We start from the raw sequence: 27,157 nt of genomic DNA on the forward strand, positions 1-27,157 counted from the left end.
TTTTTTATGAGCAGTTTGTAATCGAGATAACTTAGAAAAATAATCAGAATAGTCTTGTTAATACCATAAACAATCATAGTAATCATTGTGAGGAGATCTATAATACTCAAAATCAATATCTCGAAGATCGTCTTGTAGCTCACATATTTTTGTTTAAATAGCACAAATTCAAGCATGAAGTTGTTGTGGATTTAGCTGAGAAATTTTAATACTTTTTTTTTTGTGGTGGTGGTGGTGGTTTAATGAAAACAATGATGGGTAAGGATTGTTGGTGGTAGGGTGATGGGGATAGAAGATGAAAAACATGGATAGTAGAAAATCAAACCTGAAGATGTAGAAGTTGCACTATGGTTGGTGCGTTGGAATTAATTGAAAATTCCTACCTTTGCCTTCTTGTTGTGATCTTCAATGAGAAAAGATTGTATCAACACTACGGGTGGTGAGACACAAATCCTTCAATAAAAATCTTCAATCCAAAGATACTCTGAACAGAAGAAAACTAGTATTTACGTCATGGGTACGTTCTTCAACTTCAAACTGGATATTAATCCTAGAACACTGTCAGAATCTGATACCAATTGACGTAGTGGAAGCAATATAAATTGTTCATTATAACATAAAAGAGATAAATTGAAATATAATTTTATTGATAATATTGAAAAGTTGATTACAATTTTCGTCAATAAAACTCTTTATATAGAGAACTCTATTGAATCATTTTAGAAACCTACTAAAACACTAAGAAAAACTTTCATAATCTATCTATATCATAATAGTAACCTTCTAAGACTACTAGAACTCATAAATTAGACTTTTATACACTTCTAATTTGTACTTAAATAATAAAAACGAAAATAACTTATTTTTAGTAAATTTGTATTTACTAAAAACAATTAGACAATAACCATAGGCTCTATGTTCTACATCAGAACGGTTGGATATCTTGTATAGTGTAGACCATAGTTCTTAGTATACTTTAACCTTGGACGTAGAAGTCTAGCTTTATACTTGTAAATTGATCCATTAGTCTTAAATTTCTTTGTGAATATCCATTTATATCCTAAAGTCTTGGAACCAGGTGGTAAATCCACCAATTCCTATCTATGATTTTGCAATATGGATTCAATCTCACAATTGATAGCTTCTTTCCAATAAAGAGCTTCTGGAGAGGACATTGCTTCCTTGAACATTGGAGGATCATTTTCTAACAAATATGTTAGAAAATTAGGTCCAAAAGACGTTGATGTCCTTGACCTTTTGCTATGTCTAGGTTCCTCCTCAATCTCACTTTGTGAAGGATGGTTACTAGTTGTAGCATCTAAAGTTCTCTTTGTTGAACTCGCCTCTATACACATATTATACGGAAACATATTTTCAAAGAATGAAACATTCCTTGACTCAATAATTGTATTAACATATATATATACCTTGAATCTCTTATTTATGAACCAGAAAATGATATGCATTACTATTATTTGCGTATCCAATGAATACACAATCAATAGTTTTTGGTCCTATCTTAATTAACCTTCTTAGGTTTTGGGACTTCTACTTTAGCAAGACACCCCCACACTTTCAAGAATTCATAGGAAGTCTTATGACCTTTCCACAATTCATATGGTGTTTCAAGTGTCTTCTTGTTAGGAATCTCGTTGAGAATGTAATCGGCGGAAAGCAAAGCTTCCCCCCACAAATTCTGGGGAAAACAAGAACTTAACAACATATCATTCAGTATCTCTTTTAGAGTTCGGTTTTTTCACTCAGCAATACCGTTTGATTGAGGTGAATAAGGAGCCATAGTTTGATGAATGATTCCATGTTCAGAACACAAACTTTCTAAAGGTGATTCATATTCGCCCCCTCTAACGCTCCTTATAGCCTTAATCTTTTTGTTTAGTTAATTTTCAACTTCATTTTTATAGTATTTGAACACTTCAATTGCCTCATCTTTACTTCTCAACAAGTAAATATAACAATATCTAGTGCAATCGTCAATAAAAGTACTGAAATATTTTTTACCACCACTAGTTTGCACGAACAAACTTAAGATCACATATATCTATGTGTATTAATTCTAGAGGTTCAGTACTTTTTTCAATGGAATGAAAGGATGATCTAGTCAATTTTGATTCTACACACGTTTCACATTTATGGTGTGGGTTTATCTTTATCTTTGGTATATAATCCATGTTAATTAATCTATGCAAAGTGTCATAATTAACATGTCCTAGTCTACCATGACATACATGTGAAGACTCAATCAAATAAACAAAAGATTCAACTTTATTAGCACTCTTTGGCGCAATAGTAAAATAAGACATCCTAAAGAGCCCATCACTTAGATAGCCCTTGCCTACAAAGACATCATTCTTAGTAAGTACAAACTTATCATAAACAAATACCAACTTAAAGCCATTCTTGCTTAGCAACGACCAAGAAACAAAGTTCTTATGAATATCAGGCACATAGAGCACATCATTCAAAGCTAGTTCCTTCCCATAAGTCAACCTCATCACCACCTTTCATTTGCCTTCAACCTTGGACGTAGAAGATTTTCCCATAAAGAGTGTTTTTCCTTTTCCACAACATGATAAGTGGTGAACATTGACTTGTTGGAGTATATGTGGCGAGTTGCACCAGTATCCACCCACCATTCCCTTTCGTTTCCAACTAAGAGACATTCAAAAACCACAGCAGATAGGTTCATGTCATTAATATTGTCAGAAAGCTTCTCCATTATCACATTTGCTTAAGTTTTTTGCTTATTGTACTTATTTGGCTTACGCCATTCACTTGTCTTATGTCCAACTTTGACACAGTTGAAGCACTTACCTTTGAACTTGTTAGGCACACTCCTTTCGCCTTGATTAGTGTGATCTTGGTGCTTCCTCTTTCCTTTAGCACTTGTGCCTTCCACAACATTGGTTTTCGCCACCATAGGATCTTTGCCCTTCTTCGCAAATAAATGGTTATCTTCCACTATCATTAGACGGACAATCAGTTCTTCAAGGTTCATCTCTTTGCGTTTATGTGTGAGATAGTTCCTAAAATCCTTCTAAGATGGTGGTAACTTCTCCACCACAGCAGCCACTTGGAATGACTCACTTACACTCATTCTTTCAGCAATAACATCATGTAGGATTACTTGAAGTTCTTGAACTTGGCTTATGACAGTCTTAGAATCTATCATTTTGAAATCAAGAAATATGTCAACTATGAATTTCTTCATGCCAGCATCTTCACTCTTGTATTTCTTATCTTAAGAATCTCAAAGTTCCTTAGCTGTCTTGAACACACTATACATATTGTATAATGAGTCAGCCAACCTACTAAGGATATAATTTCTACATAATAAATCAGCATGAAACCAAGCATCTTTTGCCAACACCTTTTCCTTGTCAGTTTCATCATGACTTATTTCGGGAGCCGTATCCCACAGAGACCTTGCCAAGTTAAGGGTGCTCAAATAGAAGAGCATCTTTTGTTACCAACATTTGAAATCAGTTCCAGTGAACTTTTCAGGCTTCTCCCCATGAGGAACAAAATGGGGAACAACAGTAGGAACTACAACAGGAACAACAATAGGAACAGGAACAGGAGTAACTGGTGGTGTAACCATTTCTGAAACAGAAACAAACTTTGTTAATATTCAAAAATATAAAACAAACTAAAACAGAAACAGATTTTGTTAGTAATGTAAATTGCACTTGAAACTTGATTAGCAAGTATAATAAAAAATATTCCAAAAAAGAAAGGATTTGTTTTAAGTTGTTATGAACCACAATTTAAATATACTTACTTTTTACCAATTACCAACAACAGTACAAACATTTCTCACTTTTGTACCAAGTACGAAAATTGCAATCCGAGCCTAGTGAAGATTCACTATGTCCTTAAGACAGATTTTCCCCCTCATGGTGCTTCAAGGTTAGATGGGAAACTGTCTCCCAAGATGGAATGGATTTTCCTTCTATGAAAAGCAGCACTTCAATTCCACAGAATCAGCAAACTCAACATTGTGTTTTGACTAAAAATAGAGGGGAGAAAAGTGGTTTTCAGTCATTTCTCTTCATGCAAATATGTTCGATACTTATATGAGAGTGGTGCCTTTTTGAAACAACACAGTGACTGTTTGAACAATAACACCTTCCGGAAGGACGTACTTTTTCGGCATAATGCAACGTTTCGAACTGTTGCACTATTTCGGAAAGGTTTTTTTTCCTCTTTACTATTTCAAGTGAAACTGTTAAGCCTTATGGGCCCAAACGGATTGGGTCTTGTTAAAAAAATGGTTGTCCAAAAAGAATATACACTACACACCACTTAACCATGTCAGCGCCCAGCTGACCCCGCCCGAACGATGGCGTGAGTGTGTTTCTTGTTTGCGTTCTGTCTCCACGGAAAATTAGTGGTACCCCTTGGGGCCCAACCCAAGTAGCCTCAATTAGGCCTTATAAACTCAACGACTCTTTAGTTTTCTTCCCATGTGGGACTAAGTATTTTTCACTCATTTCTCAACCATTTCATCTCAAGTGGGGTAACTTGGGAGACAAATTATTCATTCATTTCTCAATGGATTTGTGCAAATTCAAGTTCCATGTGTTTACTACACTTTGAACTTTAATTACACACCCATTTTTTTAATAGGCTTAACATTACGGATATACACAAGTGGAGCAAGGCTGCATATTGTGGTGTAGTCTTTAAAGTGGCCACTAAGGATGATATTCTTTAGGTAAAATGGGTGTATGCCCAACATATAAAAAACAAACACTTCTAGTCTATGGATATCCCTCGAGATTTTTCATGGGTTTGGAGAAATGTTTTAAAGACAATAGTACTTGCATTAAGGTTCCGCAGACAAAGACTGGCAAATGGGAAGAAAACTAAGGTGTGGGATGATCTTATGGTGTAGTGGCATCCCTCTGTATCATAATCAACAAGCTAAGTTTGATTGGGCTACTGTCATTATTGGGCTAGAAGCTACAATATAGATGTTCTTATTATTGATGGCGAGTGGGACTAGCCTATGCATTTACTACATGATGATGATTTGAAATAGCGGATTCTTAACATTGAGATCTATGGCAATCTATAAGAGGACACAATCATAGCTTGGAAACTTCAGCACAAGTTCTGCATATCAAGCACTGAGAAGAGAGGCACCACATGTCAAATGGGCTAGTCTTGTATGGGGAAAACTGGTACATCCTCGACACTCGTTTTCTACATGGCAGTTATTCTCTAATAGCTTACAAACACAAGATAGGCTGATAAAGAAGAAGGTCCTGGAGCACTCTCAATGTTGTTTCTACAACAACAACAATGAGAATTCAAAGCATTTGTTTTTCGAATACCCTTTTTCTAAAGAGGTATTAGAGGGTATCAAAAAGTTCTTGGGTATAAACACAGATTCTAGAAATGCTAATAGTGAATGGTCAACTATCTTCAGAATTTGTTTAGTTAACAAGACAAGAGTTGAGGTTATAAGGGCTTTTATATGTGCTTCAATCAGTTTCATATGGCATGAAAGAAGCAACAGAAGATTTCAAAATACTAGACAATCATCTCAAGTTCTTGTTCAAAGGATCATTGCTGATACAAGGTTTTACATTCAAGCCAACATGGAACAGGTACCTGACTCAATCGAGAACAAAGTTTTGCTTAATAGATTGAGGTTACATGCTAAATTCAAGGATATGTCCCCAATTAAGTGCATCTGACACAAACTAACATATGGGAAAAGGAAACTCAATACTGATGGATCCGTAGGGCATGGTCAAGCAGCTGGAATTGGTGGTGCTATAAGGAATGAGCCTGGTGAAGTTGTTCTGGCTTTTAATGGGTTTAATTCTAGTACTTAAGTTATATACCAAGAGTTACTGGCCATTAAAGAAGGACGGAATGCCTACATCTTGTTGTAGTACTCAAGAGTAAATGTGGAGTCAGATTCAATGAGAGCAATACAAGCTATAAAAGGTTCGGAACAACCACCTTGGTATTGCTTGAATGTTCTTATAGCAATATTGAGTCTTATTCCATTGTTTGAGGTGATAGAGTTTAAGCACATATAATGAGAATCAAATATGGTTGCGGACCACTTGGCTTCTCTGTATAATACTAGTATGGATACAGATCCTTGTGTAATGTTTTTTTCTCCCTCTCTTACTGAAACTCTTTCTAAACTTGTAATAGAGGATAGGGAAGGAAAAGTGTACTATAGATCTTTATATTAATGGAAGCTGGGGAGGCTATATTCCCAACTACTTAACTTTCCGGGAAAAAAAAAAAAAACTATCCATTTTATCACCCCTGCACATCATGGCTAACAAAAAAAATGTTTAAAGAATTGTGTGCAACCTTACTTCGTATAGATAAAGAGAAATAATGCATATAGATAAAACATCCAACTTACATCTGCTGATCTGCAAGAACAGTTTCTCCTACTATTAAGCGTATCTGTTCAAAAAAATTAGGGATAAATGAGTAGAAAGCTTTTGACAACCTCTAGAGGTTTCCTTGTTAGCAAATAACTAGTAACGCTCGTTGGATAGGATTTTATTAGGGATTTCATACATGCGCCATTTTCTTTAAGCCCTTTCTTGCCCACGAAATTAAAGATCGATCTTAACTACATGTCTACATACATCGGGAATTTGATGTTCATATGTAAAGTATAGATTGCTTATAATATAAGACACCTTATTCATAAATTTACGTTCCCCTTCACAACTCGAATATCTTCATCTGAATTTCAACTTATATAGGCCAATGCTTCCAGAAAATAAACAGCATCAAATTATCTGTAGAACCATGAAAACACTTAAAATACTTTCGGAAGCATCTCCTCCTCTCCTGCCCTTTTCAAGGGTGCCTCAATATAAGACACCTTCCCTATTTGTTTTTTAAGTGAACAAATCCGCGGAAAAAACCTGCAAATCCCGCATTCTATGTAACAGAAATACATAGAAACATACTTAATTGTATTCCCTCTGAAGTCATCCATCAACAATATTTTCCATGTTTTAAGTCATCCATCAACAATATTTTCCATGTTTTAATGTATTTGTAAGGAACTTCTGTTAATATCACCATTGACTTTGACTTGTCTAATAAGCAATAACAATCTTCTCTGCCAACTTATATGGGTTATGTTGCATGTTACACACTGCTCACAAGTTTACTACTTACCAGAACTATTAATAATTTGGTTTTGGCCATCTATGACACTCAATTAAACATTGTATTGACGAAGAAATGGAAACATTTTTTTTAAATGTTTTCATGGTAGAATTTGTTGCTATTTATTTTCAGGAAGCAGGCCTATAAAAGTTGAAATTCAGATGAAGATATCCGAGTTGTGAAGGGGAACGTAGATTTATGAATAAGAGTTTAACAGTATCATTTAGATCAGTACATGCATCCAGCTGATATATTGAAATCATTTGACTAACTGAGCAACTGCATCCAAGTGCTATGACTTGTAAGTGTTTATTATCAAAGTGGTTATATATATATGTGTGTGTACTAATCTAGTTATCTTTGCTTGGTTTGGATTCTGTTTGAAGGATTATTTTTTGTTTTATTGATTGTTCTACTTAATTAACGGTAGTGGCCTTTTGATTAATAATAACAACACTCTACCAATTAAACCAGAAAACAAATTATTTAAATTATATTTATAAGTTAGGAGAAGCAGCAACTAGAATTAGAGTGAAATGAAAATCAGAAGACAGATTACAATTCAACAGTAAGGTCCTGGAGACGACTCATGACGCATGACAGACCATGTTTCTTGTTCTTCCAACATGCATTTTTATGTAATTCCTTCTTATTAATTCTCCTGATAGCTAGCTAGCTAGTTTTCATGAATAGAAATATCCTTGGAAAATTTTCTGTTAATATTTTGTAAGGATATGATAGCTCGGGAACGTGTCACTTTGATATAAAACAGTTCATAAGTCGTAGCATGTACATCTTGAGGAGACAAAATTTCATGTTGGGCAGGTGATATTGATCAGCCAATGAATTCAATTTCGTATAACTATAAACCATACCTAAAGGTTAAACTCCATTATGTTAGCTAGCAAGTTGTTGAATGGAAATAATTGTGACAGACTAGTAAGTTTGAAAATCTATTTTAAATTTCCTAATATAGAAATATATAGTTTTGATTTGAGAGATAAGTATTGCTATAATAGAAAGGGTTAGCGTAAAGTTCAAGGTTTTTTTATCCACCTCTCTAAGGTATGGGCCTTCGTACATACCTTGTGGTGGAAACATACAAAATTTGGTACAGCCAGCCTGTTCTCACCCTGAAATCCACAACACTGACAGAAAACAAACCTCTTTGTTTTCGAGCTCACCATAAGCCAAAGGATATGAGAATCTTTGACTTAGTGACGCCATACTTCATAGGATTGATAGGGTGAGTAGTTACAGTAGTGTCCTAAATGAACATCTCCATTGTGCTGCAAAAATTGTCCTCTCAATGTTATATTTCAGAAGCATGTTTCTAAGGTAGTACGGTGCGAAGCGAGCTTCTACTTGGTGGTTCATTTGATCTTTTACTTGTAATAGTCTTTCTTGGCTACCTGAATCTTCCTTGTTCATGAATTCAGTTATTTCTACGGCCCCAATGCGCCTAAGACTCTCCTACACTTGTACTTATGATAATAAAGAATCTTGTAGTAGCCAACGAAGCTTATCTTCTGACATAATTAATTCACAAATGTTAATTGAAATATTTTGATTGGTTCTGAAATTCCACGAGCTTTTTTCATATTCATATCTGTTCAGAATCAGTTTTCTAAGCTCACTGGCTTATTACATTTTATAAAATAAGCAATGGTATGAAAATAGAATTTTAAGTAGATTTGACTTGCATTAACTGATCTAATCACAGCCTTCCAGACAATGGCATGTGTGTAGGACCTCTCTAGTCTCTATTTCCCCTACAATTCCTCCTATTTTTTTCAATTATTTCCTCTGAAGTTCATCATTTCCCAAAATCCCCTCCTAAAACCGGTTATTTAATCAATTTTTATCTTATCAGCACCTACCAAGAAACACATAGCCACTTCAAAGGCAGAGAGAAGGGAGGGAGAGTTTTAAATATGAAAGAGAGTCCATTAAGAAGAAGTGTACTTTGTTAAAGGTGGTTCTTCTAAACTCTTCCACTCTGTGCACCCTTCTCTTATTTATATACTTCTCCTGATAAGGATTCTAGACCAATGGAGGTGTTGGTCAAAGAATATCAAAGAATTTCATCTGTTGATACTTGGTGACAATCTTGTGATTCTCGCTCTTTAACCTTAACTTCGCTCTCCTTGAGCTTACTTTAGCATTGTCCACTGAGCTTTCACCAAAAAATGTTGCTGAACTGTGATCCAAATGATGGGGAAGGTAGTATGAGGCTTATAGAGGAACTGACCACAAACGCCGACCAAGTCCAACAGCAGATACTAAATGAGATACTATCACAAAATGCAGAGACAGAGTATCTAGGGGGTTTCCTAAATGGACACACCGAAAAGGAAATGTTCAAGAAGAAAGTGCCAATTGTGAATTATGATGATATTAAGCCTTACATTGAGCGAATTGCCAATGGGGAACCGTCTCGGATTATATCAAATCAACTCATCACAGAACTCCTCACCAGGTAAAGTTCATTCTTGTGTACTTACATCATTACATGTTCCTCATTGAATTCCATTCTCAAAACTATGTATCTATCCCTTTGCAGCTCAGGAACGTCAGGAGGTCAGCCAAAGATGATGCCTACCACTGCCGAAGAGTTGGACAGAAAGACCTTTTTATATAATCTTTTAGTGCCTGTAATGAACAGGTTAGAAGCTTTCTCTAGCTTCAGTGTATTGAGATAATTGAATACTTAGTTTGCAAGTTTCCATTATTGAATTTTATACATATTACATCAGGTATGTAGATGGTTTGGACCAAGGAAAAGGTATGTATCTCTTGTTTATCAAACCAGAAATCAACACTCCCTCTGGCTTGACGGCAAGACCAGTACTGACAAGCTACTACAAGAGTAGTAACTTCAGAAATCGCCCTATCAACACGTTCAATGTCTACACAAGTCCCGATGATACCATTTTGTGCTCAGACAGCAAACAAAGCATGTACTGTCAGCTACTCTGTGGATTGGTCCAACGCAGTGAGGTTCTTCGAGTTGGCGCAGTTTTTGCATCTGCTTTCCTCCGCGCAATCAAGGTTTTGGAGGACTACTGGACAGAGTTATGTTCTAACATCAGGATGGGGGATGTAAGCGACTGGATCACTGACTCCAATTGCCGAAATGCTGTAATAGGCATCCTTGGACAACCAAATCCGGAGCTGGCAGATTTTATTGAAACTCAATGTAGTGAAAAATCATGGGAAGGGATTATTAAGAAGCTGTGGCCTAGAACAAAGTATGTTGATGTTATAGTTACAGGTTCCATGGCCCAATACATTCCAATGCTCGAGTTTTATAGTGGTGGGCTACCTCTTGTTTCAACAATGTACGCTTCATCAGAGTGTTACTTTGGAGTCAACCTTAATCCCCTAAGCAAACCATCTGATGTTTCCTACACACTTCTCCCAAACATGGCCTACTTTGAGTTCCTCCCAGTGGAGAAAAACCGTGGACAAGTACACCAGGGTGTCCAATGTAATGGGACTTCTGACCATTCCTTAAAAGAGGAGGAAGAACACATAAAAGAAGAAGCAGTGGATCTCACTACCGTCAAATGTGGTCATTATTATGAACTCGTACTTACAACTTTTACAGGTGATACTTTCTCAAATCTGATATGCATTCCTATTTTCTTGTACGGTTGGTTTTCGTTCTCTTGTAAATTGCATGCCAGAGTATCTGACCATACACCATTAGTTTTCAGCTGTAGTATTAGTTAGCCGCAACAGGACACTGATTGCATGATTTTTGTCTTCGGCTGAATTCAGATGAAGATGATATAGACCTTATCCACGCAGTTTACGTCTTTGTCCTGCTAAATGTAAAATCAATTCCAACATGTCCCTTGCTTTTCTTGTCAACACCAACAAATTATGTTACAGTGTTCACAATCTGACAAACCTCACCTAAACATTTAAATTGCACACTGCATTATCTTATCTTCAGAATCATCTTTCTTTTAACCAATATAATTTTACTAATTAATTATTATATATTAAGAATGAAGAAAAACACAGTTTATTAGGTCTCCTAATTTACTAGGATAGTCTCGTTTTTAAAATCTTGTTTAAAGTTGCACAGGTAATAATGTTTCAATCATAGCTCAAACAGCTTATAATCCTCTTCCCTTATCCAGGCCTATACAGATATAGAGTTGGAGACATTCTTATGGTGACAGGATTCTACAACAATGCCCCCCAATTCCGGTTTGTACACCGCAGAAACGTTGTATTAAGCATTGACACAGACAAGACTAACGAAGACGACCTCCTAAATGCAGTAACACAAGCAAAGCTTCTTCTTGAATCACTTCGCTGCATCCTCACCGAGTACACTAGCTACCCCGACACTTCCTCAATCCCAGGTCACTATGTTCTGTTCTGGGAACTAAAAATGAGAGGCAACGGCGAGTTGTCTGAGCTCAATACTACTGTAATGGAAGAATGCTGCAACATAGTCGAAGAATCACTTGATTATGTGTATAGAAGATGCAGGAGCAAAGACAAGTCAATTGGACCGTTGGAGATACGAGTGGTGAAACACGGGACATTCGACGCACTCATGGATTTCTGCGTCTCACAGGGATCATCCGTTAACCAGTACAAGACGCCGAGGTGTATCAAAGACAGTGAAGCTATTGAGATTTTGAATGCAAGAGTTGTGGGGAGGTTTTTTAGCAGGAAAGCTCCATTATGGAAACAGTATACAGTTGGAACGTAAGTCAAATTACCTTGAAACTCATTGTTTTTACGCCGCTTTTTAATGGATTATGCAATCTGGTGGCCGGTTATGTTAGACTGGTAGCTTTTCTGGCATTGGTTCCAGGAACTAGAATTTGGATTGTAAAAGCTCTCTAATTAAGTTTGTGTCCAGGCCTTGTCCATTGAACTTAGAATTTGAAATTGAACATTAATACAGTTTTATCCTTTTACGTTTGATTCAAAATATCAATCTGTTTGAAAAAGAAAAAAACAATTGTTCTTGCTACTCGCTAGACGCTAGTTGACTGCACTTGTTGATTGTTTTTAACAGCACTGTAAGTAGATGCAAAAGAAATTATCACGTGATCATTATTTAACAGCACGAAATATGAAAATTGCATTGATCAAACATTTCATTAGAGCAAATCCATTGGGTGCTATATGGGCTGTTAAAGGCAAATATAGCACCCCAACCACCAAAATGTGTTTCCAATGGGGCTATTAAAAGGCTCCTAAATTTGGAAGGAGTCATAAACCTAGACTAAAGTTAAGACATTCGCTAGCGGTTTTGCCATAATAAGTTTGAAGATCTAACGAAAGATAGTTTACGCCGATCATTTGGTAATTTGTGGACGACATGATTTAAACTTTTCGTCTGTCTCCCATTTTAATTAAATGGAAACTCTGTCGTTTGTACCTGAAGAGAAGAGAATTTTGTGTTTTAGCGTCTGGACTATATAGATGGCAGAGTTTCTGCCGTCTGTATGTTAAATTGCAACTCTGTCGTCCGTATCCCGATTTTAATAGCTGCTAAAAAGTCCCATTGTTTTTGGATTTTCGGGTGCCAAATTTAGCTGGGACTGCTAAAAGGCATATGTATCATCTTTTAGCAGCTCTCCATTGGACTTGCTCTTAGAATCGAAAACCAAAAATTTATTAGAATACCAAAAGATTGTCCAATTCATTGAGTGGTAAATGTTAGAGATGCAAATATAAAATACACACTATGAGGCACATTACGATTGAGTTCATATTGTCAATAAACCTATGGGTAAAACCCACTTAGAAAACTGTCTTACCAAGTGAGGGTGCCAAAGTGCTTATTCACTAGTCTGTGCACAAGTACCCAAACAATGTGTAACTACTATTCGTTGTTGGGGTTATTACCAATACCAATCGATTCCTCACTATACAGATAATTTGTATTTGAACTCAATTCAACTCCAATCAACAATCTAAATAATCCCTACAACGAAACTAACATCCCCAACTCGCTAAACAACTATTAACAACATATAATAATGTAAAGCAGTAAAAGCAAACCATACCACAAAGATATACTGTGGTTCAGCCAATGGTGCCTACTTCCACAAGAGCTAGTCCTTTATAAAGTGGGAAGGAAGATTATCATCACTCCTTGCAGTTTCTCACCTTACTAGATTACTCTTATCTCTCTACAGGGTTGTCTTTGTAAAAGTTATCTCTCAATCTTGATAGCTTTCAAGATTGGGTTTTCTCTTACTTTTGTGCTGCCTCTCGTGTGTTTTTCTGAGTGTTAGGTTTTGCCAAAAACCCCAACCCTTATTGCAAACTCGCGGTACACAAAAATAGAAATCTCAGAAAAATAGGCATGGGGCATAAGCTGGCGGACAAGGCCAAGTCGAAAGCACGGTCGCTACTGAAGTGCACGGAGGTCGACAAGGCATGGCGCCAGGTCGGCGCCTTGAAAGAGCATATTCTGAGCACGGATTGCGCTCAGGCTTATGCACGCAAGCATAACACCTTTTCTTCTTATGTGAGGGATAACGCCAACAATCTCCCCCTCCCGAACAGTGAGGGGGGATACCTCCATGCAATTTTCAAATCAATAGGAGGAGTCTGCTACCATTCTGGCGGTAGCACAGCAAACACCGAACTTATCTTTTGGTAAGACTTTGGTCATCATATCCGACCCATTCTTGTCGGTATGGATCTTCTCGATACACAAATGCTTGTCTTCGTGTACTTCTCTAATCCAGTGATAATGCACATGTATGTGCTTGGATCTAGAATGGAAACTCGGATTCTTGCTCAAATGGATGGTGCTCTGACTATCACATAGAACTACAAATTGTTTCTGCTTTAGCCATAGTTCGTCGAAGAACCTCTTCATCCATAACATCTCTTTGCAACACTCAGTGGTTGCAATATACTCAGCTTCTATAGTGGAGAGGGAAACACACTTTTGCAACTTTGATTGTCAAAAAACTGCTCCCCCTACAAAAGTAACCAGATAACCGGAAGTGGACTTCATCGAGTCAACTTTACCTGCCACGTCTGCATCAGTATAGCCTTCAAGTAAGGGTTTACTTCCACCAAAGCACAAACATGATTTGGAAGTGCCCTTGAGATATCTCAATATCCACTTAACACCTTCCCAATGCACCTTCCCCGGATTTGACAGAAAATGGCTTACAACACCAACGACAAAAGCAATATTCGGTCTTGTACACACCATTGCGTACATCAAGTTGCCCACTGCAGATGCATAAGGAATCTTTTACATATGACTCTGCTCATATTAACACTTTGGACACATCTCTTTGGTCATGCAGAACTGGCCACCAAGCGGACAACTGACTGGCTTCACTTGATCCATGTTGAATCTTTTCAACACCTTCTCAAGGTAGCTTTCTTAAGAAAGCCACAATTTCTCACTCTTTCTGTCACGAGTGATCCGCATCCCAAGTATCTACTTTGCTTGACCCAAATCCTTCATTTCAAAGGACTTACTCAAGTCTTTCTTCAGCTTGGATATCTTGTTGATATTTGGGCCAACTATCAACATATCATCCACATACAACAAGAGCACTATGAAATCCCCATCTGGAAATCTCTGAACAAACACACAATGATCGGAAGCAGACTTCTTGTATCCTTGCTTCGTGCTAAAACATAAAAATTGAGTATTTTACCTACGAAATGAACGATGAACTCAAAACGTAAGTAAACTAAAACTTCTCTGAGCCTATGTTTTATCAAAGTTTCTACTCTCAATTCTATCGAAATAGAGTGGAGTAACAAATTCGTTCCACTCCTAGTTCTCTAGCATAGAATATTTTCTAATCTAATTAATCGGTCTTAAGTCTAATGAGAGCTTTACGAAGGGTGTTATACTACGATACAATATAAAATTGATTATGTTGAATTTAACTACGAATGCTATGGAAATATGATTGTTTTTGAATCTAGATAAAGGATTAGAGGGGAATTGAATCCACCTCGAGTCCAACTTAATAACCTAGCATAGATTCTTGTATCTCGATTCTTACGTTCTTACGGCAAGAATTTCGAGTTCTAATCCCTAGTGTTCATGACACTTCTACCAAATACTAACTAGCATGTGAGGTCGTCCACCCATTCTCATGGCGAATCACGACCTTCTAGAGTGGAATAGATTCTACAATGCTTCTACACTATACCACTAAGTTTTCATCAAAGCTTCATCAACCCCTCTAATTGAGGTTTTAGCCTTGAGTCATCAACCCATCATTTCCCATTGAATCATAACTACTCATCATATTAAAATTCTAACTTAACTAATTTAACTAACAATGTTTCAATCTACTTAACTACGAAATGATAATCAACAAGAATTAGAACTAGATCTATAAATTGAAATGACCAAAAATCGAAATTGACAAAATAACTATTTTATTTATCTAATCAATTAAGAACAATGATTCAAAGACTTAATCTAAAACAAGAATTGAAAATGGAACTTAAACTTAATTACTCTACTGAAAACTAGATCTAGAATTCTATATAGTTTTAGGTCTAACTAGCTACCATTAACAAAGAGCTAAGCTTTGGTTTTTATACTTTCAGATCCAAAAATCGTGCATGGGCTTGGAGCCATGTTTTGGGCCAGAGAATCAGGCCCAAAACCCAATACTTTCAGTCCAAAAAGGCCTCTTCAATTGTAGTTGGCTTCAACAGACTTTTCGTCCACTTCTGCTCCTCTGATTGGATCAAGGCTTAGACCATTGAAAAGCTCATTCCGAGCCGATCATTTTGACATAAGGTAGGCCCAATTTTGAGGTCTGAGTCCAAAGATATGGTCTTCGGAAGTTCTGTTGACTTTGTGCACTATTTCTGCCCGCGTGGACTTTGACTTTTCATCTTTTGACCGGGCTTTACAGAGGCTTTGTCTTCTTGAATCTTGGCCTTTAATCACAGAATTCTTTAGCAGCCAACCTTTGCTCCTTTATTTCGCTAAAGTGGCACATTTCTGCACATAATGGACTTTTACGCCTGAAATGCATAAAAACAAGTAATCAGTATTAACTTTTAATTATTACTCACATAATTGGTCTAAAAGTATGACTATTACAGGATTAAAACTACAGTTTTGGGCTCTTATCAAACCACCCCCAAACAGCATTTTGCTTGTCCTCAAGCAAAGATGAGAAATTAGAATAAGTCACCAAAAATGGAGTTCTATCTACTCTCGTTTCGCTGAGTACGATTGCATTGACCATATGCAACAAGGCCTTAAACCACTAGGAATTCCCTTGTGGACGAGTTATAGCCTCGTGAGAGTTTTCCAGTGAAGGTACTCACAAACTTCATCTATACTACAACGACTAAGAAATAAACTATTGTTTCCCCATTCATGTCTCAACTATCTATACATCTCACTAGCAAATGAATAAGAATAACCAAGTCAGAAACCTAAACTAATATATGCATAATAATCAATCATCTATGATACAAATATATATACTATGAGTAATACTATGAAATGCCTAGCAGGTTCGTTTCTGAAAACTCAGAATAGCGTCCTTAAGTAGGTCCTCACATAATTGTCAAGGCGAAAACCACTCTCGATTTTTTCATTTCAAGTTCCGCTTACTCCAGCAGGCAGCAGTGGGCACACTTTACCTTACAATCTCAATGACAACAAGGAAGCCGGAGTCGATCAAGCACATCTGCCACTTACTATCACACTAACCTATTCCTAATTGAGCTAGAGGTCTTTATTAGGTGTTGCGGGGATTAGGAGATGGTTTTAGAAGGAGGGAAATGGATATTCAAAAGGACAAGTCTGAGATAATAGAGTCTTCATATTATGTAACTTAGAGAAAACCTTGTTGTTTTCTTTTGCTTCTATACTTTGTTTCCATCCTTAGCCATATTTTTCTTTCAATTTTCTTTGGCTTTTGACTCCCTTTTCTTCTATTTTTGGAGTTTTTATTTATTTCTATTTTTTTTCTTTTCTTTGGATGAAAACTTCTTTTCTTTATTTTCTGAAGCAATTAACTAACTTTTGTTTACACCGGTTTTTCTCTTCTTCTTTCTCCCTCATTCTATTCTCAGACTTATTCTAGATTGGGTAGGTTGATTTTTTTATTTTTTTTTATTTTGTTTTGTTTTTGTAACAGGGTAAAGGATTTGTGGGTTATGAAAGGCTATAAAGAAAGGCTCAGTGGGGCGACTAGCAGAAAATAATTCATAGGTTTGAATTTCTGGCTATATCGATCCAAAGAGGGCCTAAATTCTCGCTTAGGATATGGCATAGTGATCAAGCAAGTGGACGGTGTGATTTCTCTATCCGATTTTTTACTTCTCCCTTGTGTCATTTCTCAAATGTTTTCGGCCATATAAGGCTTTAGGCTATATTCTCACAAGATTTGTAGAATAAGTACTCTAGACTAGATTTGAAACTTATCGCTAACAATCATAGATACTCATGTAATATATTTATAGATAGATGCAAAGATTATTACCTACATATTAACCTAAGTTTCTAACAATTATTCTCGATGCAAAAGCTCATTGAGACTTCTAGATTGTTAAGAGCATAGAGAAAGAAAACAATACCAATATTCCTAAGTGTATAGCATAAACTTATTTATTTATATTTTTGAAAATTTTGAAACTTTAACTAGAAAACAAATGCATATTATACATATCTATATCCTAACAGATGCCTCAATTACACATGTTTCTATGCCCCCAAACAAGAAGCATGCTTTGTCCTCAAAGTATTGTAAATAAAGAGGGTAGGAAAAATACCATTGAAACGTGTGAAATTCAGGAACATCTGCAAAACTAAGTTAGAACGTACTAATATAGGAAATAAAACTGACGCAACTCTATAAGAGTTCCACCCATTATGGGGTTAACAGAATTAAATATGCTTGGGACATAAGCAGACAATAACAAAACTAAAAACTTACCTTATCTCCCGTTTAAGCATCCTCATCCTCATTAAAAAGATGAGGTTCCTTCGCATCCTGCCAGTCCATTATAACTTACCAAGCTTGCCGCCATTTATCATCTACTAATGCTAACCTGTTAAGTGTTATTATGTCTGATGGGATGTACGGGGCGACTAAATGAGGCTGCACCTGCCATCCCGGCCAAGTCATTATTCGCGAATGAGCTTAACCACCCAATTGGTGGGTCTCATGACTTCAACCCTTTTCCAATCTGTGAATTGTGCACACGAATACGGTGTAAACAACTACGCGATGATGCGGCTTACCAACGGCATAAGAAGATACTTACGCCTCATGGTTTGGGCTATCTTAAGACTAGCGACTAAAACTCGGGAATGTCATATCGGGCGACGCCCCTCGCCTAAAAAACGAGGAAAATGTCACCAGCAGTACTGTTTGCAGAAATGAACTGCCATTCCCCCAAAGTATTCATCAGGGTGAATAACATGGTGGTGCCTACGTTTAGGGAGAGGCTACCAAGGGCAATGTTATATCGCGCCCGGTCCATTACTCAAATACCCTCCCCATAATACTCATGGAAATATGTATAATCATAAAGATATGCATTATCGATCATATATGCCCATGTGTGAACAGGATCAGGTATTGGCAATCCTGAAACTAAAGCGACCACATTTTTATTGAATTGATGTGCCGTGTCATCGACTATGACGGAGAATTCTTGTTCTCCATCCCGACATTACAATAGAATTTAACGTGGTCGTAGAAATAAGCAAGAAGTGTGGTGAATATGAATCGTCATCACTTACCAAGATGACACCATCCTAATCAGTAGATCCCCGCCGGAACCAATGTCCATAGGTCTCGGTTCCCAACACGCCTTCGAAAAGACTGTTTAGGTATGACTATAGGAGATGTCATCTCAACTACTCTTTGAACAAAAAAAAAAAAAAAAAATCCCGGAATGACCCTCCGAAAATTTGAATTTTCCGATTGATCAGAAGCGCTGGTGCGCGGCTTAGGCGGTCGCTCGTGGTTTTGCAGCGATTAGGTGTTTGAAGCGAAGTCGCCAAGGAGGCGCTTGGCCCGAATCGAAATTTCTGAAAAATGTAAAAGGGCTAGGTGCGCTCGACGAGGCAGCGCTCGTAAGTCTTTGAAAACGAAGTTTAGAGGAAAAAGAAGGAAAAGCTTGGAGTGAAAGGTGCGGGATGATGGTGGGGTGTATTGTGGTTTGTTAGTGTAGAATGAAGGGAGTTTAAATAGGTTTTGAGTTTCCAAAATGAATTGACAAGTTCCCCAATTGTTTTAAGGCAATTTTCGGAAATAAAAAAATTCCAAACCTTAAAACGGAAACAAACAATTTTCGTGATTTTCTAAAAATCTTGGTATCTGTCATAACGGATTTAGAATAGTAACTTCTAAACTCTCCTACATTTCATGCTACCACCACACAAATCATAGATATGCCGGTATCGGCCAAATTCTCAACCTTTCCTCCAAGACAACTTTACAGCAGATGATCATATAACGAATTATATTAAAACTTAAATTTAAAACCAAACAACATAAATCAAATACCTTAATATATAAATTTAACAACTAAATTAAAATCCAACGAATAAAACAAAATTATGAAATAACAGCGAACACAACCTGACGGTGAACACCTAGTTATGTGATGAAGATGGACCCTGAGATGGAGATTGGCTTGAACCATCTGTCCTTCGGCGACGACGCTCATGGCTGTCGGACTCGGCTGAAACAGAGTCCTCCACGGGTGGCATGCGTCGTAGCATCTCTATTCGGAACAAGCGCTGTGCTTCTATCTCATCCCGAAAATCGCGATAACCGGGCTTGTTGATGATGGTAGATAGTCTCCATGTTAGACAGATATCGCCCCGAACCCCTAAAGCATCATCTCAAGTCTCATTCAAGGTTCGCTTTTTGCTTCTTTCAAATTACAACTGTCTATCTCGGATATCTTCACAAATACCATAAACGCTAACGCAAGGAAGTTTGTAATACTTGCACGCGTTCTAAATTAGAACTACATTTATCTAATTCATCGTCATCCGGACATGTCATATCCTCCCTTTCATCCTCCGACTCAACCATTTTTTTCGCATAACGGCCAAGTCTTTTGGATGCAATCCAGATAGATACTTGCATTAGAATGCAATTTGATCTTAATAGGAGCAGATCTTGCGATAGCTCTAAAAGAGAGCATGATCTTAGTGATCAATCACGGGAAGAGGCCAAGCTTTTCCCCACTCCTCGAATCACATTAAACATTAAATCGAGGATGCAGAAATTATACTTATTCGCTTGCAAAATCCGAGAGAACGCAGACATTGCAGTCGATATCATCGACTTTGTCTTTCCCGAGGGCGTTCCTACCAATCCACCGAGCTACCGGTTGATTGGTTCTCTGGTCGACCGGGCGGATCTTAATGAGATGTCGGATTGTATTCACCCTCCACGACAAGATCCTTTCATCAAAGCGGGAACTCCAAAGATCTTGGGATTCCCGAATTGTCGCTACCAAAGTTGCTTTCAAGTGTAATTCCTAACGGCCAACAACCGCCTCGTTATTTCCCTCCTCGTTCTCGCTACCTTTATGAACATCCTATCCCCTCCAATTCGCTTCTTATAAAACTGTTCTACCAAATCATAGTGATAGAACTCCTCGAAAGTACCACAGTCCGTTCCAATGCCTCCTAATCATCTCCGCAAGATCGTAAAATGGCTAAGTCGTCGGAAGCAAACGCGCGTTCTAAGAAAAATTCTTCGTCAGAAGCGCCATTGAAGTTTCGAGACAACTAATGGTTTTGTAGACCGTGGGGAGGCGAAGTTGAAAAAACTACGAAAAACAATGGTGGTGGAGGTAGTTACTCGAATTGGTGGCTGTTTTTCGGAGTGGGGGTGGTGGTGGTAATGGTTTAGAGAAGATTTTAGTTGGATTTGATTATCTTGGTGTGGGTGTAGTTAGGTTTTCTTCTCTCTCTCTATATTATTATTTTTTTTTTATTTTGGTGTTCAAGGTTGGATTTAAACTTGGTAACTGGCGGGATTGAAAGGGAAAGAACTGTGCGTTTTTGGGAAGGAAGGAGACGCACAGTCGTGCGTGCGGTTTGGGCCCAAGCCCAATTTGAATTCTGAAATTTTTCGATTTTTCGCGCAATTTCAAATTCAATTTGCCGCTTCGTTACTGGCCCGATTTTTGCGAATGAGTTATGGAAATGATCAGTAGAGAATTTCCAATCCAATGATCCATAAAACACTCAATTCCAACCATGGGTGACGTATAAAAGGGTGGAAAATGCCTCGAAGGCGCGTGTGGACGTAAGTTATGCTTAACGAAGGAAATCTAAGTTTAGATTACGTCAACCCAATTGAAATACAAGTAATGGGCCTAAGCAACACAGATGGAAAGTTCGAGCAATCCAGATGGAAAGACAGATTGCCCACCCCAAAACAAATTTTTAAACACAAAATTTGTTCTAACGCGGGTCGTTTAAAGTCAGATTCCCAAGACTTGTTGGATTGCTATTTCTATGATTAAGAATATTTTTATTATTATTATTATTATATTTTTTTTTAGTTTATTATAAGAAAAACGAAAAACAATAAATACATAATTCACCCCATAGAAGAACATGACTCAAAAATCGAGAAAACATGCAAAAGTGGAAAACGTGAATTATGTTAACCGTGGACTTAGGATCCGGTACTTACAGCCACACACTCCATAGGGAGGGCCCGGTTACCATAATGGTGCACTTACCACTATATGGAAGTGAAAGGAAGTACACCAATGACAAAGGTCAATCCTCATAGATGTGGTCCCGTAGAACGGACTTCTTCTACTCAGGGGACAGAAGTTCGTGAAAATGTTTTAACCGTTGACCATTAACTTGAAAGGTACTGTTGTCATTTGGATTTACCAAGGTGATTGCCCCATAAGGGGTGACTTCAGTAACCAGAAAAGGGCTAGACCAACGGGATTTTAGTTTTCCTGGGAAAATATGTAGACGGGAGTTGTAAAGCAAGACCTTTTGACCGACCACAAACTCTTTGCGCAAGATTTGCTTATCAGGAACACATTTCATGTTAGCTTTATAATCCTTCGCGAGATCGTAAGAATCGCTACGGATTTCTTCAAGCTCATTCAATTGCAACTTACGTTTGACCCCTGCCTCATCAATATTGACGTTAAGGCTTTTTATAGCCCACAGAGCACAGTGCTCTAATTCAACGGGCAAATGGCATGGTTTCCTAAATACAAGTCTAAAGGGAGACATACCTATAGGAGTTTTGAAAGCAGTTCTATATGCCCATAAGGCATCCGATAGACGCTTCGACCAGTCTTTCCTATCAGGGTTTACAGTTGTTTCTAAAATCTTTTTGATTTCCCTATTAGAAACTTCTACTTGTCCGCTAGTTTGTGGATGATAAGGAGTTGCTACTTTGTGTGTAACTCCATACTTTTTCACTAGGGATGCAACAACTCAAGGTTGCAAAATGTGTTCCACCATCACTAATGATGGCTTTAGGAATGCCAAACCCACGTAAAATATATTCTTTAATAAAAAATACAACCGTCTTACGGTCATTGCTACGGCAAGCCGGGGCCTCTATCCATTTAGAGTGAGTCCACGCAACTAGAATATAAATGAAACCGTGGGAAAACAGGGAAGGGACCCATGAAATCAATGCCCCAAACGCCAAAAATTTCTACTATCAAGATTGGATTTAATGGCATCATATTACGTTTTCGCGGATTCGCCCAAGTTGTTGGCAACGAATACACGCCTTGCAATGCACTTGGGCATCCAAGGCCAATAAAATCCACATTGAAGAACTTTTAGCGGCTGTTTTCATCCCACTAAAATGGCCACCACACTCTTTGTCATGGCGAACGATAGAACTTCATTATATTCCCAATCGGGAATACAACGAATTTAATAACTGATCCGCACAATACTTAAAAAGGTATGGCTTATCCCAAGGAGTATATCTTAACTCGCCAAGAACTTCTTACGCTCATTTCTTGACCAATTATAAGGCATAACATCAGCCGCTAAATAATTTACAATGTCAAAGATACCATGGTGCTGAAAAAATCGCGATACAAATGCTCATGAAAGAAAAGAGTCCGGTATGGACTCGTAATCACTCGATCGCGTTTGTGAGTCTAGATAAGTGGTCGGCAACTACATTTTCGACCCTCTTTTGTCCTTTATTTGAATGTGAACTCTTGCGGAGAAGAATCCAACGGATTAATCTGCTTAGCATCCTTCTTTGCAAGAAGGTACTAAAAGGTCATGATGGTCCGTGTAAACTAAAGTTTTAGAACCAACCAAATAAGGACTAAACTTATCTAAAGCATAAATGACAGCTAAGAATTCTTTTTCTATAGTAGAATAATTCCGTTGAGCATCGTTTAAGGTTTTACTAGCATAATAAATAACAAAGTGGACTTATTATCTAGTTTTTGTCCCAAGACCGCACCAACCGTGATAATCACTAGCATCACACATGAGTTCAAAAGGTTTAGACCAATCGAGGTCTGTATAATTGGTGTAGAGGTTAGGTGGCTTTTAAAGTTTCAAAAAGCGTCGACAAGCAGTTAAAATTAAAATCAAAGATTGCATCTTTCAAAAGCATATTAGTTAAAGGCCTAGCTATTTTCGAGAAGTCTTTAATAAACCGCCCTAAAACCTCGCATGGCCTAGAAAGGTTCTAATATCACGGACAGTCCGTGGTTTAGGTAGGTTGCTATCTTATCTAGTTTGGCCTTATCTACTTCGATGCCATCACTAGATATGATGTGACCTAGTACTATGCCCTTTTCACCATGAAATTACACTTTTCCCAGCTTTTAAAACGAGGCTCTTTTCTTCACACCGTGTCAAAACCTTAGACAAAGTTAGACAAACAAATTGCGTGAAGGAGTCTCCATAGATAGAAAAATCATCCATGAAAACTTCCATAAAGCGCTTTACCATGTCACTAAATATATGAAGCATACACCACTGGAAGGTACCAGGAGCATTACAAAGGCTAAAAGGCATTCGTTTAAAAGCATACGTTCCAAAGGGACCTGTGAAGGTAGTCTTTTCTTGGTCATCAATATCAATAATAATCTAAAAATAGCTTGAGTAGCCATCAAGAAAACAATAAAAAGCATGACCAGCTAGGCGTTCGAGCATTTGATCTATAAAAGTTAAAGGAAAGTGATCCTTTCGTGTCATAGCATTTAAACGTCTGTAATCAATACAGATCCTCCATTTCATAGGACCTTGTGTGACAACATAGTCACCCTTCCCGTTACGTACCATGGTAACTCCCGATTTCTTAGGAACTACATGAATGGGGCTTACCCATTCGCTATCAGAGATTGGGTATATGATACTCGCATCGAGTAATCCTAAAACTTCTTCCCTAACCACCTCTTTCATGGCAGGGTTCAAGCGAAGCTGAGGTTCACGAGAAGTCTTCACGTTATCCTCCAAATGGATACGATGAGTGCAAACATTAGGGTCAATTCCCTTAATGTCGGCTAGGGACCAACCAATCGCCGACCGATGTTCCCTAATCACCCGGATTAAACGTGTCTCTTTATTATTAGATAACAGAGAAGATATAATTACCGGATGACTACCATCCGGATCAAGTTGAATATATTTTAACTCCGGGGGAAGAGGTTTAAGCACAGGGGTGGAAGGAAAATCAATAGATGTTTTCATTTCGGGGTCCTCATTTTGCATAATGAATACTTGCTTAGGTAGCAAGTCTTCATACTGAGTATATGAAGCAACCGAAGGGTCTACAATTGGTGTGGACTCAAGGATGGTGTTGACTTCCTCTAAGTAGGAGTCATTAACAAAATCTGAAGTTCCAAAAGAAAGGAATTTGGACATATTGTTTTCGGGAAACGTGTTGTTAAAATAATCTTGAGCTAAACTCTCGATCATGCTAACCTCCCCATTCATAGACGGATCTGGTAACTGTTTCATCATTTTAAAAACATTTACCTCAACTGTAAGATGGCCAAAAGATAAGGACATCTTACCATCACGGCAATTTATAAGTGCGTTGGCAGTTGTCAAGAAGGGGCGCCCTAAGATGATCGGTACAGAGTCGTTAGCGACTTCTATATCGAGGATAACAAAATCAGCAGGATAGTAAAAATCCTGAACCTTAACAAGCACATTTTCCACTACACCCTTAGGATACTTAATTGACCTGTCCGCTAATTGCAACGTTATTTTTGTAGGTTGCATTTCCTGTAGACCTATTTGGTTATACAAGTAATACGGGAGTAAGTTAACACTTTCGCCCCGTGTCTAATAAAGCGGTCGCCGTCGTGGGAATCTCTTAAGGTGCATTTTACATGGGGGATCTAACTGTGGTCCTTGTACTTAACAATTCCATTATTTTCGGATAAAGTTGGGAACTATTTAGTTAAAAAGGCATCTTTAGGTATGTTGGTCTTACGCCTAGTAGTGCACAACTCTTTAAGAAACTTAGCGTGGTTAGGGAGCTTTTAATAGCTTCGAGAAAAAGGAAGGTTTATCGTTAGATTCTTGAAAACGCTCCTAATCTCCTCAAAGTTTGTATCCCCGGTTAGCATGGCTAACTTCGAGGGAATGGTGGTTTCGCCTCTATATTTAGCGTATGGCTCGAATTTGATGTGTTACATTGGCTTTTCGTTTTTTAGTTTGTTGTTTAACCGGTACCTCTACGGTGGTAGTTTCTTCAGTTTCTACTTCGTATCTAGTTCGATATCCCGCGGTAGGAGTATCATGGGGTAACTATAGACATAGTTACTTTGTTATCAACCACTCTTCCGAACGGAGAGTGGTGATGGCATTTAGGTCACCTACTATTGTCGTTTCCGCACTAGTATTACCGTTTACCTCAAAGGCGTGGTTTGTTGTTTTAGGGTTTGGTATCGCTTGTCCTCGAAACACGCCTTTTGGTTGGGCTTTCTCTTGGGCTAACTGTTGTTTGCCTTGATTTATGGATTGTAAGATCTGTTGGTTTGATTGAGTCATTGATTGAAAAAGTTGTTGGGTAACCTGTATAAAGGCATCTATACGATCCAGATGTGATTGTGTAGAAGTCACAGGTGGTGCGACTGGAACTATCTCACGTTGATTATTTATGGGTAGGTTGTGATAGTTACTATTGTTAACCGAAACGATACCTCTATTTGTGTTATAACTATTATAATTACCCTGACCTTGTGCTAAACCTTGTCGTGGTTGCGCTTGGTTGTTATAATTATTATAATTTCCCTGACTTTGTCCCTGTCCTTGCCTAGGTGGAGCTTGATTATAGTTGTTCGCTTGCCTAACATTTTGGTTATTAACCCTTGGAGGTGAAACTTGTTGATTGTTTCGCCAACTAAAGTTGGGATGTTGTCTCCATGGGGCATTAGGAATAGGATAGCTATTAATGGAGCAAACATTGTCTTGCTCTAAATGTTGTTGTTCATAGGCGAGAGGACAATAGGATTCAGGGTGCTCAGGACTCAAACAGACATTACATGGGTTGGAGTTAACATTCATGACGGGGATAGGCTTTTGTTGCACAGAAATAGCCACAACCTTTTTAGTTAGAGATTCGATTAAATTGTTTAGTTCTAGATCGGGTTTCATCTCAAACATACCGGGCGCGCCTTAATCTGAAGAAGAAGAACTAACAGTAGCGGGGGATATCATCACTACCCCCCCAATTGTTATTACGTTTAGTTTGATCTTCTAAAAATTTGTAAGCCTCCGAGGCTCCTTTACTTAGGAAACTACCCCCATTCATTATGTCAAGGACTTCGTTATGGTGATGTTGAAGTCCTTTGAAAAAGGCACGAACTAACGTGTCTTTTGCTAGGTTATGGTGTGGACACTCAATAAGCAGATCGGTGAAACGATTCCAAGCCTCAGAAAATGATTCATGAGGATTTTGTCGGAAAAAATGAATCTTGGAAAGCATCTCATGAATCTTGGAAAGCATCTCATCCGTCTTTAGGG

General features: G+C 37.8%; 1 protein-coding gene across 2 annotated transcripts; it reads left to right on the top strand.

Moving 5' to 3' along the window:
• Positions 1-7,151: 7,151 nt before the first annotated feature.
• Positions 7,152-12,142, top strand: GH3.17 (Auxin-responsive GH3 family protein). 2 transcript variants are annotated; one of them, XM_086588617.1, is made up of 5 exons: positions 7,152-7,483; positions 9,056-9,661; positions 9,746-9,847; positions 9,939-10,792; positions 11,334-12,142. In XM_086588617.1, the coding sequence occupies exons 2-5, from the start codon at positions 9,372-9,374 to the stop codon at positions 11,915-11,917; spliced, it is 1,830 nt and encodes a 609-aa protein (XP_086444743.1). In that variant the 5' UTR covers positions 7,152-7,483; positions 9,056-9,371; the 3' UTR covers positions 11,918-12,142. The 2 variants fall into 2 exon arrangements, with proteins under 2 accessions (XP_086444743.1, XP_086444744.1); XM_086588618.1 differs by lacking the exon at positions 7,152-7,483 and having other exon boundaries at positions 8,982-9,661.
• The last annotated feature ends 15,015 nt before the right edge of the window (positions 12,143-27,157 follow it).

The sequence above is a fragment of the Coptis chinensis genome, chromosome 2 (assembly GCF_015680905.1).
Source record: "Coptis chinensis isolate HL-2020 chromosome 2, ASM1568090v1, whole genome shotgun sequence".
Taxonomy (NCBI): domain Eukaryota; kingdom Viridiplantae; phylum Streptophyta; class Magnoliopsida; order Ranunculales; family Ranunculaceae; genus Coptis; species Coptis chinensis.